This window comes from Pristis pectinata, chromosome 3, assembly GCF_009764475.1.
Source record: "Pristis pectinata isolate sPriPec2 chromosome 3, sPriPec2.1.pri, whole genome shotgun sequence".
Classification (NCBI taxonomy): Eukaryota; Metazoa; Chordata; class Chondrichthyes; order Rhinopristiformes; family Pristidae; genus Pristis; species Pristis pectinata.
Window position 1 is genome coordinate 102,164,345 of NC_067407.1, and position 16,388 is coordinate 102,180,732.

Consider the following 16,388-nt stretch of genomic DNA (forward strand, 5'->3'; position numbering starts at 1 on the left):
AAAAATGCAATTATTTGGATACGCAAGTTTGCCAATAAAAATGTAATTAGGACATCAGCTTCCACGTGACAGAAAATTATAGGAGACTATACCCAATTCATCTTCCCATAGTTCTAGATTTCCAGTTTTGTGTTGCTCTTCAACATATATTCAACTATTTACTCCCATCTCCTTAGTTAATATAATTAATAACCAACTGCCTTCTCTGAAATGGTTTCTTGGATCTCGACTCAATTTACCATTGCCTTGATTATGTTCATATATCCCTGTTATACTGCCCTTTCTAATTTCTAACTAACTCTCTACATCCAAATATTTTACTAATGTGAAGATCTCTATCATATTTTCATTCTCTCTTTTCTCCTCCTTTGAAAAGAATTGCACTTTTTTTTAATGTTGCAATTTGGGATGAATTTGAGTCTGCCATATGTACATTCTCTGCAATGGTTAAGTTACTGGACTAACAGCCACAATTTAGACCCTAGATCCAAAAATATGTTTGGATCCCACCATGGCAGCTAGGGCATTTACATTCAAGTAATTAAATAAATCTGGAAATTAAAAGAAAAGCTAGCCTTTGTGAAGGTACCACAAAACTACTGGATTCACTTGTATCTTTCAGGGAAAGAAGTCGGTTGTCCTTACCTGCTCTGGCCTGTACATAACTCCAGGTAGATTATCGATGAGTTTAGCTTAGAATATTGCCAAAAGCATATACATACATTTTTAAATGGAACAAGAAGTGATAATAGAGATCTCAGTGTAAAACTGTGTTCTTTTCATGTAGTTGGTGACATATAACCTAACATTTTGGTTTGCAATTGATCTAATTCCACTAGTGTGTGCACTTCAGATCCCAAGAGATACAAGGTCTGCTTAAAGAATTGAACATGAGACAATGTCTAAAGTACAGCTATGAAATTTTAACACTAGCTAACTTTTGGACCTTAAAGTGTTCTGATGGGAGGTCAGCGAACTGACACATTAAGTCTCTTTCTTTCTCCACAGATGCCGCTAAGTATTTCCAATATTTTCTGTTTTTATAACTGTTGAAATACTTTCTCACAAATACTCCAAATGCAAGGTATGGTATTCTTTCAGGAGCACTGATGTAAAGAAGATATAGAAGGGGAGACAGTCAGTGTGCTTTTATTGGTTGAAACAGCCTGGATGCCATCAAGCTTTTCTCTTGTTCCCCGCATGAGGATGTGTTTTGTCAGCAAGTTCAGCATCAGTCTACTGAGGCTTTGAACTTTGTGCACTTCAGTGTAAACAACACGGAATGAAAACTTCTGGGAGGTATTGTGAATTGATCAGGGAAGCTACTTACAAAACTATTTTATGCAACGCTACCTCAGTGGTCAAAGTAGGAACTGACTACTGGAACGCTTTGTCACTTTTCTGCCAAATTAAGCTGATAAATTGAGTTCCTTTCCCCAAACTTTTGTCAGTTGTCTTCTCTTGGTTCCTACTTCTCTTGCTAAGGGCTGCAAATTTTATCTGCTTTTCAAAGACTCAGTGAATTCTTGTAACACTATTTTGATACTCAGTTTTAATGATTACCTTCTGCTTTAATCTCTTTGTAAATATTTTTACTACCACTGCTTATGCACCTTAGATTCATCTAAACTTGAGTTAAATTATTTTAATGAAGTAATAGAGAAAACTTGGGTGCAAATAAAAAAAAACACTTCCAATTTAGTCTTTTTAAATTTGCCAACAACCCATTCTAATGTAAATTACAACAGAAGTGAGTGCTTTGACATCAAGGTTTAAAATATTTTTAAAAATTCAGGAATTTGGGCACCTGCTAGGTGAACAGATTCTAAGGTTTAAATCACTTTTGGTATTGGATGCAGATTCTGTAAAATTATTTTCATGCAGTCATACAGTGGAAAGAGTTAAAACTTTGGAAAAGGCTGACTTTTGACTATCGCTTATACAAAATTTAGCAAAATGGTGAGGGCTGATAAAAGCAAAAAAAGATATTGAACTTGTGATAAGTGACAGGCCAACACACATCTTCTATGATAGTGCTAAATTCTATTCTATAAGAGGCCTAAGGCATTATGTATAACAGGGCTTGCATGACTTTTCTCAACTTGCTCCCCAATTGCTGAGTGTTTGGAGAACCAGATAGATATTAGTGTGCTGGGAGAGGGCTTGCAGTGGAGATAAACATTGGGAAGAGGAGGATCAGATCATCAGTGGATCAGTAGAAAAAAGTGAGAACCTTGGGAGTTGGGTCAGGGAGCTGTGGATGATAGGAGGGGGGTGCATGTTATTCATAAGTGGTTACTGTGGACATGTACCAGAATCACAACAGGGCAATGTAAAGGTGGACAGAGTTGCAATTTGTCTGTGTTACTTTACAGTGGCACCTTGAGCCCACCCCTAGTGAGGTAAGCCCATAGTGAGGTATAATTATGTGGAGTAAAAAGATCCAAGTGTAACTTCATAGCCTCAGACTTGGTCAGACAGGTCCTCTAAGACTTGCTGAAGCAGGCCACTTGTTCAGAAAGAATGGGAGGTATGGTATTTACATAGAACAGTAAAGGAACAGGCCCTTTGGCCCATGATATCTGTGCCGAGTATGATACCAAATTAAACTAACCCCTTCTGCCTGCACGTGATCCATATCCTAATTATAAAAAAAACTCTTAACTACCAAGTTTCATACAATTGTCACTTTATTATACATGTTGTCGAAGCATTAAAAATGGTCAGGATTTTGTGTACAATGCCAGAAGTTCTGTACAGAGCTGCCAATATTTTCCTGTATAAGTGCTGTCTAGTTTTAGATTTTGGCTTACATGCAGGATGGGGAGCTAGCCCAGAACTTGTCAGCAGCAAGATGTTTGTGTTTTCCTACTGTGCCACGGGACTTTGTGAGGTGTCCAACATTGGAGCAGAGTGTAAAGCTGTGGCAATTCCTCAGAACTTATGCCAGGGAATTCAACTTATCAACTTGTGCATAGTTGCATCTGGTAAAGGAACAGTGAGTCCAAATAGCTGCAAGTTTGAATTAATGCAGATTTTTAATCATTTTAAATGTTTTCATCTTTATTTATATCTTTTGCTTTTTAATTATTTTTACATTTAATAATTCTTTTTAATAGATACTTTTTTCCTAGTTTTGGAATGTCTTTGAAAACAGGAAATAATCAATACTTTTGACAGTTTTAACTGCTAGCTAAGTTGGGGGAAAGTCTTAAGCAGCTGTCAAAGTTTTCTTTCCTAGCATTTTCTGGAACGCCATAGAAATCCCTAGCTCCTCACCATCACTACACAGGGCTTCACCATTAAGGATGGAGCTGGCTTTGTGCAGCAGATTGGCCTCGTGAAATACACTAGCAAAGTACAATGCTCTTTCACGAGTCAGGAAAATGCAGACCAATATACCAAAAACATTATTCAACCTCTCCTGTGAATTTTCTGTGTCACATGTAAACAGATTTATATGAAATTCAGCAATGAATAGGAAAATCTTAAAGTACATCAGAAGCTAACAAAATGCTCATTAACTTATAATTATATAATCATCATCAAAAACATTCAAACCAATAGCAAAGATATACCTTTCCTCTGTTGACACTTCTTTTGGCTGCAGATGTGGCTTTGTGCCTGACATCTCCCTGATACTAACTGCATAGATTTTGGTTGTATAATCGATGGATTTCTCTCTTGCAACATCACTGTCATAACCTAGAGAAATACAAATATAGCATTGTTTTCAATTGCCAGGAATGTTGAAATATTGTTTTCAGGGTTGCATTTGCTACTTTTTAAATGCATGGACTTATAGAATTAAAACCATAGGTCCGATGGCAAATGTTGGTTGGACAAGACCAAAAACTTTAGCATTGCAAATAATCAGGATAGCTTGAACTCAGAGGACTAAATTGCAAACCCCCTAAAAACGAAGACTGTAATTCATGGTCACCACAATTCAACAAAATACTGGCACACTGCCTTCATGCTGCTTATTTGTGAAAATCATTGCAATGTGTAGCCAGCACTACCCATGATATTTGTGGGCTGTGCACATCAGGAATCCTATATCATTATAGTTTAGCACTACTGAAAGTTAGTCAGTGCTGCTTAAAGTCAGCCTTCACCATTTAAAGGGAAGGTATATAATGTCTACTGAGGTACAGACGTCATTTAGAATAGTGCTGCCCAATGAACTATGATGGCTGACCACAAGAGAGTAACACAAAGGATTCCTCAAAGTTTCAAAGGAGAGATGTTCTGTATTTACAATGAGAGGAGAAAGCTCTTCAAAAAAATGACGAGAAAGCAAAGGAAACAAATCATCTTGTAAATCACTGTCAGGAAACAAGTCACAGTGATCTGGATGCAGTGCCTCAAGAGTTCAATGACCATACATGAGTGGTCAAGATCAGTGAATGCATTTTTAACATCATTCACTACTAACTACACTAGTAGCCATAGCCACAGCTCAGTTCACCACATCAATATTTCTCACCTACCAACAAAACTATTATAACTGACATTTATTATCTTCACTTCACAGCTACAAGGAGGAATGGCAGTGGCTATACTGAGTGCCAGTATTACATCCTGCGTCAGGATAATAACGTTTGTGATTCTACCTCTGCAACCCCAATATGTTGTGTCTTTTTTCTGCCTCACAGCCTGAACAAAGCGATACCACACCAACCACATCCTCCCCTCCTCTCACTGCTTTCTGCAGGGACCACTCTCTCCATGACTCCCTGGTTTGCTCATCCCTCCCTTTCCCCAGGCATTTTGCCCTGCAACTGTAGGAGGTGTAACACCTGTCCCTACATCTCCGCCCTCACCACCATCCAGGGCCCTAAACAGCCCTTCCAGGTGAGGCAGAGGTTCACATGCATCTCCTCCAACCTTGTTTATTGCATTTAGTACTTCTGATGTGGCCTCTATATTGGTGAGACCAAGCACAGGCTAGGCAATCGCTTTGCCAAGCTTCTGCACTCCTTCTGCAATGGCCTTCTGGAGTTCCCAGTTGCTAGCCATTTTAATTCCCCTCCCCATTCCACATTGACCTGTCTTGTCCTCAGCCTCCTCCACTGCCAGGGTGAGGCTAACACAAACTGGAAGAACAGCACTTCATATTCCATCTGGAACATGAGGTACTGTTCCTGCTGTCCTGACAGCATGAACATTGAATTCTCCATTTTCAGATAAACTGCTCCCCCCCCCCACCTGTCCCCTTTCCCTCTCTGCCTTATCTACCCATTTCCTCTTGCATCCATCCACCCCCCAGGCCCTATCACTGTGTTTCTTTTCCCCTCCTCCACCCACTCCATTTGCCCATCACCCACACACTTCTCTTACTGGTTCCCCTCCCCTATCATTCCCATTTGTCAATCCCACCTCCTTTATTTGCTTCCATGCTTCACCTACTTTTACTATCAAATGCCATCATCAGCAACCTTTTGTCGCCTCCACTCAGCCACTGTCGCTATTTCCACTTTTCCTTCATCCATCTGCCTATGATTCCTCCTCACCAGGATCCAGGTATTGCTTGCCAGTTCTTGCTCCACCTCTTCCCCCACCTCTTTATACTGGCTATCTCCCCTCTATCTTTCAGTCCATATGAAAGGTCTTGACCTGAAAAGTCGACTGTTCATTTCCCTCTGCAGATGCTGCCTGACCTGCTGAGTTCCTCCAGTACTTTGTTTGTTCCTCCAGATTCCAGCATCTGCAGTCTCTTGTGCAATAAAAGCACATCCAGCTCAGTCAACCCTGCGAATTCCAAATCAGATCTGGGAATGTCCCCAAACTGTATAGTCTCACACAGTTTAGTCAAGTCATGGCCTGACAGTGTCATATTCATAGAAACATACTCTTCCCTCACAATGAAAATAAACAAAAGATATTGGAAATCTGAAATAAAAAGAGAAAACATAAGAAACTCTCAGCAAGCCAGGCTGCATCTGTGGAAAGAGGAACAGAGTTAATGTTTCAGGTTGAATACCCTTCATCAGAATTGGGAAAGAGACAATTAAGTTTCATGTTGCGAAGAGCAGCAGGGAAGAGATGGATAGGACAAAGGAAACAAGAGATATTCCCTTTGTCCTACCATCCCTCCCCCAACCTTCTCTGCAACTCAAACCTGATTTGTCTTGTGATCAGAGATCTCTCATGTGGCAGTGTACTACAAACTGTGAAATGTTGTTTACATCTTCAGCAGCAGGCTGGAAGCGACTGATGCATAATTGTTAAGAACCACAGCCACAGTATTAGTTATAGGAAATATTTTGCTTTTTTTAATCTAAAGTTGCAGCTCCAGCAGCAGTACTTGCTAGATTTCAGACATAACCTTTTTAGTGAACCAAAATTACTTTAGCATTAATCTTCACTGATTGGGGGTGGGGGGGCGGTGGTAGGTGTGTATGGGGGGAATGGTTGCAAGTGGTGGGGTGGGGGGGGGGGAAGAGATAAGAAAATTCCTTCCTAAAAATCCTTGGTTGCAGAATGGCCATTTTCCACCAAATCTTCCATCCTCCTCTCTTCCAGAAGCTTGCTCCGTGACATGCTCAATTCCAAAAGAAAGCATAACCAAATGACAAACATCTGGAAGAAATCCATTTCTCATACAGCTATAGATCACAAAAGCAGTTCTTTGGCAACAGCTAGACCAGTTACTGCAGATTACTGAAACATTCAACAAGTATTTAATTCATGTTTATGTACGAGATATTATGACAGTGTATACTGCTAAATGTAACTTTAGAAAATGGCAGTAGTGGCAGCAAATCAGCATTATCCACTGATACATTATCATGAGGTTGGCTCTTGATGCTGCTACTGGGTACTTAGTATTCGTGTGCCTGCATGTGTACCTCAGAAACCATCTTTGGACATTAAGAGCTGATTACTTCTGATCCCACCCTCTCTCCAAAACATAAGGTTATCAGAATAGTTTGTTGTTCAAAAGAGTTCCTGAAGCAGTTGAAAAATTAAGCAATAGATTTCAATGATGTTTTAGATTGAATTTCTGATCTAAAACTGAACAATCCAAAGGAAGCAGAGGACTATGGAAAAGAAAATTTGAGAAACATGACAACCAGAATTATACATTAATATTTTCCATCAGTTAATACAAACCAAGATTAGTGGGGTTTCTTGATATGGTCTTGAAAACTTCATTGCAAACTGAAATCTGGGCAAACCCCTCTGTGAGTTTATATATTACACTGGTCCATTCCTACAGTTTTGCTCAAAATAGCAGTTTCACCACAACAGTGAATTTTCTAAGATGTTTGATAAATATTCAGTTTACCTCCATCCTCGTCAGTGTCAGTATCAGATTCTTCACTGTCCACAGACTTCTTGTCCCTGTTTCCATCAGTTTCCTGACTCCAGATCATCAAAGCAGTATCAGCACCACCCACTGACAGCAACAAGCTGTCATCTTGTGCCCACCTCACATTAGTCACATGTGCACTGTGGCCCACATACTTTTTAAACTTTGCATATTGACCCTGAAAAGAAAGAAAGTATTTGCATTATTATATAAGGACTTATACTTTCTGCATAATTCTTATGGTATTTCTAAATTAGATGTTAATTTTGACATTTCACGGCTTGATGATAATTTTGAATGCTGGATTTCTGCAATATTTGGTTTCCTTAATCATGATTTACATTGGATTACATAAGTGAGAAAAGTGACAGAGGTAATCCATGCAAGCAAGAGTGGGCACCATACAATGATAGGAGAATTTATAATGAGGAATAAGGAAAAAGCACAGTAATTAAACGCTTGCTTTGTGTCTGTCTTCACAGAAGTACAAAGATATGCCAGATATACTGGAGAATCAATTGTGCTCAAGAATGAAGAAAGTAAGTATTAATCAAAAAATAGTACATGAGAAGTTGTTGGGCTTAGAAGCTGATAAATCCCAAGGACCTGATGATTTACAACAAAGTTGTGAAAATGGTTGACTTTGGAGATAGTAAATGCTTTATCATCTCCCAAAATGATATAGATTCTAGAATTATTTTGGTAAATTGAAGGATAGCAGAAGTGACTCCACTATTTAAGAAAGGAGGAACAGCTAAAAAGGGGACTACCAAACTAGTAGCCTACTATCAGTTGTCAGAAATTTGCCAAGCCCTATTTAGGAAGAAGCAAGGCCAAAAATTGCTGGGATCTATAATGAATGCTATATTAACAGAACACATTGAAAAGAATAATAGGAGTGAACAGAGCCAACATATGGATATATGAAAGAAAATCATGTTTGACAAATCTGCTGGAAATGAGACTAGCAAGGGTGAACCAGTAGATAGTGGCGTATTTGGATTTTTAGAAGACGAGGCCTTGCACAGGAATGGGGGTAATATGCTGACAATTGAGAATTGATTATCGGACAGAAAGCAAGGAGTGGGAATAAATGGATTGTGTTTGGTTGGCAGGCTGCAACTCTTGAGGTACTGGAGGGATTGGTGCTTGGGCCAGATTTTCACAAACTCTATCAACTCTTTGTTTGAATGGTGAAATATTAGATAGTATTAATCTTCAAAGGGACCTGAATGTGCATGAATACAAGTGACTAAAGGCCAACATGCAGGAGAAGCAGGTGATTAAGAGGGCAAATGCTATATTAGCTTTAATTACAAGTGGATTTGAATACAGGCATAAGATCACACCTGCAGTATTGTTACAGTTTTGGCCTCCTTACCCAATGATGTTTTGCCATTGAGAGAATGCAATAAAGATTCATTAGACTATTTCCAACAATGGGAGGTTTGCCATATGAGGAGAGATCAAGTTGACCGGGACTGTATTCTCTTGGGTTTAGAAGAATAAAAGATTTCATTGAAATGTACAAAATTCTTAAGGGCTTGACATACTACATTCAGGGAAGATGATTCCCCTGGATGAAGAGTCCAGGACACAGTTTCAGAATAAGGGGTAGGCCTTGTAGGACTGAGAATAAGGAGAAATTTCTTCACTGAGAGATGGTGAACCTTTAGAATGTCTACCCTGGGGCATGCAGTACAGGCCCAGTCATTGCATTTATTCATAGATTTCTGGATATTTCTGAGGGAATTAAGAAACTTGGTAGAAGATCAAGGTCATACAAAATGTGAATGAGGGGTAATGATACCAAAGGAATTTCAAAGCAACATTATGGAAGAACTCCATGCAGCTACTTCAGTATAGTGAATACAAAGGTAGCAACTAGAGGATTTGTCTATTGCCTGGCATTGATATGGATCTAGAAGACCTAGAAGATCTAGAAGAATGAAGAACACAACCTCCTAAAGTACTAAAATATGGTATAGAAGTGGCCTGCAAAACCATTCCAGTTGGTCTACGATGATCTGTGTAAAAAAAAGTGAAAAACCTCTTGAAAAATAAAGCACATGGGATTACACACCATCATAGGCAAACGATAGATGTGCTAAGATCTACTTCTGTCACGCACGGACTTCCTGAAGACATATCAGATAATGGTCCTTGGTTTAGATTATTTCAGTTGTAGCAATTCATGAAAAACAATAGATTAAAATATTGTGTTACATCCCCTTCCCAACTGACTTCGAATGGGGAAACAGAAAGGTCAATTCACATGGTAAAGGAGGCATTGAAAAAACAGTAGATTGAAGGTCGACTGATAATTACTATGAAATGACAGTGCAGCATTTCTACCAAGTTATATGACAACTGCCCACTCCAAACAGATACATAGCTGAAATGATAATGAATAGAAAACTTGGATGTGATCGAGTCTGATTCAGGCACAGCATAATGATGCATGCTGCAAAGAAAAGGGGTTCAATAGAAAAGTCTTCATCCACTGGGACCCTCCAGCAGGTCAAACATGAAGAGGTGGGATATAATGAAGCTATGCAGGTTTAGGAATTATTCTATAAAGTCCACACTGACTACTTAATTCTATCAAATGACACCTGGGGGATTAACAAAGCTGAAAGATGACTGAGAGTCCAACTATTATTCAAAACATCAACATATGATGTTTCGTAGGAGAGTCAAGGGGAGTCAACATTGTTAAGTCCTAGGATGGATAATACTCCAACATATATCTTGAATCAATGACTTCAGTGCATGTAACACCAAGACTATTGAATGTGTGCGGAAACCAGTGGATTCAGTTAAATTTGTAGAATTGTAAGTATATTAAATAAGTTTACTTCTTGTTTTAGAACCGTAGATCTAAAACAAAAAGCAATGCAGTTTGTAGAGCTGCTGCCTCAAAGCGCCAGAGTACCCGAGACCTGAGTTCAATCCTGACCTTGGGTGCTATATACAATATGTGGAGTTTGCACATTCACCCTGTAACCGTGTGAGCTTCCTCTAGGTGCTCCAGTTTCCTCCCACATCCCATAGATGTGGGTTAATAGGTAAATTCGCCACTGTAAATTGTCCTAATGTGTAGGTGTATGATAGAATCTGGGGGTGTTGATGAGACTGTGGGAAGAATAAAAAATGTGATTAATGTAGAATTAAATATTGCATATGGGGGGGTTGATGGTCAGCAATGGACTCGGTAGCTGAAGGACCTACTTCGGTGTTGTTTCTCTCTACGATTCTAAAGGCGAAGTAGTGTGAACTTTAAACCTTTTACCCCTTTAAGGATTGAATCATGTGAATAACTTTTTTTGGGTTGCAACAAAGTTTTGTAGAAGGTTCCAGCTGTTCAAGCTCATGTCTCAGATGATTAAGTCTGTACATGCTCCAATGGACTTAGTTAGAGGTTAAGAACTGACTGAGCATACATACTCTACACATACTGTTAACACATGCAACAATGGATAAAAATGCAAACTACTGTAAGTTTGTACAACTGCATAATTTGACTAAGGAAGCATGTTTATGACACACATACACAGTATATGCAAGAATGAAATATGTCAAAAACGATTTAAAAGAAAGATTAATTGAATGACCAATAAAACAATTTTATTTATAATAAAAACACTACTTGTGCCAATTAATTTACCTTTACAGGGTATGAAAAGAGCTTAATAAAGCCAAAGTCATCCCCAGTCACTAAACGTTTTCCATCTTTGGTTAGACAAGCTGCATTGATATCCGTTATGTCACTATGCGTCGGCCAGATTCCTTCACATGTGGGTCCTAACACACATGTCCAAGTAGCCCACTCTATTTTCTCTATCTGCATCAAAGAAAGGAAATAAGTAAATCTTCAGATACATTTCAATTAATATTAACTATTCTCCAACAGAATAAGTGACCTCAACACACAATATTTGGCAATTATAAAGAAAAAATTGGTGTAGAAAGTAGAATTCTACTGAGAAGAATTTTGAAATTATACATGATTGTCCTTGAAATCATACATGATTGCCCACCAGAATATTTTGTATGTGGCAAGTTGTTTATGGTAAACCACTCAGGGATAAAAGTTGTAAAAACAGTGATCAAATCAAGCCTCTTCATTATGTTGTAGGAACCGTGGTCTGAGGAACAGAATTGCAAAGATTTACAGCAGAAGGAAACTTCTCCTCAACTCTGTCCTAAATGGTTGACTTCATATGCTAAGAATATCCTTTTTGATTCTAAAATCCTTCTGTAAGAAACAGCTTTTTGGCTGTCAATCTCCCTCATGATCTTACCTATCTCAATGAGATCACCTCTTTTCTTTTCAACTCCAGGAATAGGACTAATCATACTTGATTTCTCTTTACAGAACAAATGCTTTATTCCTGGAATGAATCCAGTGCATCTATGTTGCATTAACTTCAAGTTCATCCTTCTGGGTTCCACTCTCTTTGAGGATGGCTGTGCAGTTGGATCCTCTTTCTCCTTCCATCAGCTGTTTAACTGTCACCACTACTCACAACCAGATGTGGTATGACTACAGAGTTTCAATCTGGTTTATTGGTTGTGAGACTTTCCTTCTAAGACAGACCCAACCAGTTCCCCTCCACCAACACCCTCCTCCATCTGACAGAACTTGTGCTTACCCTCAACAACTTCTCTTTTGGCTCCAAATCGAAGGTGTAGCCCTGGGCACTCACATGGGCCCCAGTTATGCTAGCCGTTCCGTTGGTTACATGGAGCAATCCATGTTCCAAACCTACCCTGGCACCGTTGCCCAACTCTCTGCGACATTGATGACTGCATCAGTGCCGCTTCCTGCACCTGTGTGGAGTTGTCAATTTTATCAACCTCACTACCAACTTCCACCCTGCCCTCAAATTTACTTAGTCCATCTCCAGCACCTCTGACCCCTTTCTTGATCTCCACCTTAGGAGACAGATTATCCATCGGCATCTACTAGAAACCCACAGATTCCCACAGCTACCTCGACTACACCTCTGTCTCCACAGCATCTGTTCTCGTGATGAAGCCTTCCACTTAAGGACATTTGTGATGTCCTTTTCCGGGAAACAGGGGATCTTCCCACCCCACCCCCCACCCCAACTATTGATTGTGCCCTGACACACATCTCCTACATTTGCTGTACTTCTGCCCTCACCCCATCCCCCCACAGGCAGTACAGGGATAGAGTGCCCTTGTCCTCACCCACCACCCCACCAGCCTTCGCATCCAACATATCATTCTTCACAACTTTTGCCATCTACAACGGGATCCCACCACCAAGCACATCTTCCCCTGAATTTGTCTGTTGTGTGCCATTAATTCTGGTATAAAAGTCCTAGAAAGAACACAAGATGACAAAAAAATAGGAGCAGGAAATAAGTCCCCAAGCTCCTTAAGCCTGCCCAGCCATTCAATCATGGCCGAAAGGTACTAGTAAAAAGTGCTAGTGGCAACTAGAGAGTTGGGAAACAAATACAATGTCACATTTTCCACTCCCGAGCCCTCAAAGACCACTTGAAAGAGTAACATGGCTGCAGAAAATTTAATCCTCTTAAACAGTAGTTTTACTCTTAATTTGATTTTTTAACTAAGTCAGTGATGTTACAAATAGTTGACGAGTACCTAATAACTGATGTTTCTACAACATTAAGCATCTCCAGAATATTTTTCAGGACAGAGAGTAGGGGAACTGAGCATATGAACAAGGAAAAATAAATGGAAGTACAACTCAACAATAAAAGGAATTCTGTAATTTTTTTTAAAAATAGAGATAGAGATGGTAAGGTGATGACTAATGCAAACATTTAAAAAATGTAGTAGTCAGAGAAGTGTTATGTTTGGGTGATCCTTGGAACATCGCATCACCTTTTATGCCTAAATTGATAGTTTGCAAAATGAGCACCAAAACAGAATGTGATATGAATACAACTATGGAACATTGCTCAACTTGTGCATAATTCAAAGGATGCATTTTAGCAATGATTTAAACACATATGGTTATTTACATATATGGAACATTGAACTTTAAAATTTCGTTAAATGACTATCAGTCTCCAAAAACATTTTCAGTCTCCAAAAACACTTTCGCTCACAGAGCATGAGATGGAAAAATATTTTTGTTGACCTTCAACTCAATATTAAAACATAACTTGTACACCACAAGTAGTGAATTTCATACCTCTGTATTTCTAATTGTTTGTCTTCTCCCTCTTGGTGCTTCAAAAAATAGGTGTTCTTTGGCACCCGAGTTCACTTGCAATAACTTCCCTGCAGGAGACACAAACGTTTCAACAACCATTTATGAATATTATATGCCACAATGATATCATTCATCCAAAGAAAGCCACACAGCCAAACATATGCTTTGATTTTCATGGTATTGTAGCGACCCGTACTCATGGAACTCGAACGGCCATCGGTGGCCGTGGGTGGACGCACAGGAGTGCATCGTAGACTAACCACGGGGTAGGCCTTCCGGCGGGAACCTTACGTCACGTCCGCCGGAGGGGCTCTAGGGTACTTTTGAGTGCGTGCGTGCGTGCGCACTTTGCTGGTCTCAGTAAAGTGTGTTCCGGTTCAGCCCCCACATCTCTGAGTTTTCCTTTCAGCAACTTGCCGTGTTCGGCTACATTTGTTGACCCCGACGCTTCCAGACGGCATCTGGAACCCGCGACATGAACTCCAACGACTCGCACAACGCAGTCTCGCTCAAGCTCCCGACTTTCTGGGCCACTCAGCCCCATGTTTGGTTCGAACAGGCTGAGGCCCAGTTCAGTATCAGAGGCATTACAGCCGACGCCACGCAGTACTATTACGTGGTCAGCGCCATTGACCAGGACACGGCAGGCCAGATCATCGACTTCCTGCACCATCCACCAACGGAAGACAGGTACGCTAAGATCAAGGCGCTCCTCATCTGCACTTTCGGACTCTCCCGCCACAAGCAAGCCGTGCGGCTTCTGCACACGGACGGCCTGGGTGACCGCAAGCCATCCGAGCTGATGGATGATATGCTGGCGCTCATGGATGGCCATAAGCCCTGCCTTTTATCCGCTGCGAACAGCACCACCATCCAGACGTACGGCTCACGTACCATCCCGCTGCGTTTCAGGCCCAGCTGTTTTACCTGGACTTCCACGGTAGCAGTGGTGTCAGAGCTGTTACTAGGGGCAGATTTCCTACAGGACAACCGTCTTCTGGCCGACCTGAAAGGCTGGCGTTTGGTCCACGCCAAGACGTTCCAGACCTTCCAGCTCGGAGAAGCCCAGTTCCCGGCCCTCCACCTAGACTCCATCACACTCTCGGGTGACGAGTTCACCGGGGTGCTGGCGGAGTTCCCCTCCATCATCACCCCACAGTTCTCCACTACCGGTCCCAAGCACAGCGTGCAGCACCACATCTCCACACGAGGACCACTGCTGCACGCCCGTGCCTGTAGGCTCCCACCCAATAAGCTCTACCTCGCCAAGGAGGAGTTCCTGAAGATGAAGGAGATGGGGATCATCCGCCGCTTGGACAGCCCTCGGGCATCTCCGCTGCACATGGTGCCCAAGTCCGTAGGCGGTTGGAGGCCCTGCGGGGACTACAGGAGACTCAATGACGCCACAACCGCCGACCGATAGCTGGTGCCCCACATCCAGGATTTCACAGCCAACCATCTTTTCAAAAATCGATCTTGTCCGGGGGTACCATCAGATCCCCATGCGCCCCGACGATGTGCCCAAGACAGCCCTCATCACCCCCTTCGGGTTGTTCGAATTCCTAAGGATGCCTTTTGGCCTCAAGAACGCCGCGCAGACTTTCCAGAGGCTCATGGACTCAGTGGGGCGAGGCCTGGATTTCATCTTCATCTACCTAGATGATACCCTGGTGGCCAGCAAGTCATGCAAAGAGCACGTGGCACATTTGCGCCAACTCTGCCAGCGCCTGAGCGACCACGGACTGGCAGTTCGGGCTGACGGAGATCGACTTCTTGGGCCACAGGGTCAACAAGGACAGAGCCACCCCTCTACCGGACAAGGTCCAGGCCATCCGCCAGTTTCCCAAATCCAGCACGGTCAAGGGCCTGCAAGAGTTTGTGGGGATGGTAAATTTCTACCATTGGTTCGTGCCGGCGGCGGCGCACATCATTAGTCCCTTGTTCGGTCTGATGGCCGGCAAGGCAAAAGAGGTGGCATGGGACACGGAGTCCACGGAGGCTTTTGAGCGGGCCAAAGAGGCGTTGGTGAAGGCAGCCCTCCTAGAACACCCGAGAGTCGATGTACCCACGGCGCTCACAATCGACGCTTCTGACACGGCGGTCGGCGGAGTCCTGAAGCAGCTTGTCGAGGGCCAGTGGCGACTGCTCACCTTTTTCAGCCGACACCTGCGACCACCAGACATTAAGTACAGTGCTTTCGACAGGGAGTTGCTAGCGCTCTACCTAGCTATCCGGCACTTCTGGTATTTCCTCGAGGGAAGGGATTTCACCGTGTATACAGACCACAATCCCTTCACCTTCGCCCTTGCAAAGGTATCGGACCCATGGTCGGCTCAGCAGCAGAGGCACCTCTCCTTTATTTCGGATTTCACCACAGATGTCCGCCACATTGCAGGGAAGAACAACATGGTCACCGACACACTGTCCCGCCCCCACATCCACTCAGTGACCACCTCAGCCCCAGGGATCGACTACACGGTGCTGGCGCAGGCGCAACAGGCGGACACCGAGATCCTGGCCTACCGCACCGCCGTTTTGGGACTCCAGTTGGAGGACGTCCCCGTCGGCCCGACAGCGGTTCGGCTCCTGTGCGACATGTCTACTGGCAAACCCCGACCCGTGGTACCAGCAGCCTGGAGGTGTCGGGTGTTCGACATGCTGCACGACCTGGCCCACCCATCCATCCGGGCGTCCATCAAGCTGGTAGTGGACAGATTCGTCTGGCATGGTTTGCGCAAACAGGTCGGACACTGGGCCAGGACCTGCGTACACTGCCAGACCGCCAAAGTCCAGCGGCACATGAAGGCCCCCCTCCAGCAGTTCCAGCCAATGGTTGGGAGGTTTCAGCACATCCAC

At 42.4% G+C, this 16,388-nt stretch overlaps 1 protein-coding gene across 2 annotated transcripts in view; it reads right to left on the reverse strand.

The window, feature by feature from the left end:
• LOC127568483 (echinoderm microtubule-associated protein-like 6) overlaps nt 1-16,388 on the reverse strand; it is a 240,932-nt gene that overhangs the window by 55,575 nt on the left and 168,969 nt on the right. For both annotated transcript variants that reach the window (XM_052012286.1, XM_052012285.1), the window contains exons 24-27: nt 13,512-13,600; nt 10,986-11,162; nt 7,295-7,496; nt 3,579-3,705 (exon numbers count right to left, since the gene is read on the reverse strand). In XM_052012286.1, the coding sequence (XP_051868246.1) occupies nt 3,579-3,705; nt 7,295-7,496; nt 10,986-11,162; nt 13,512-13,600 (595 nt within the window). The remainder of the gene's footprint in view (nt 1-3,578; nt 3,706-7,294; nt 7,497-10,985; nt 11,163-13,511; nt 13,601-16,388) is intronic.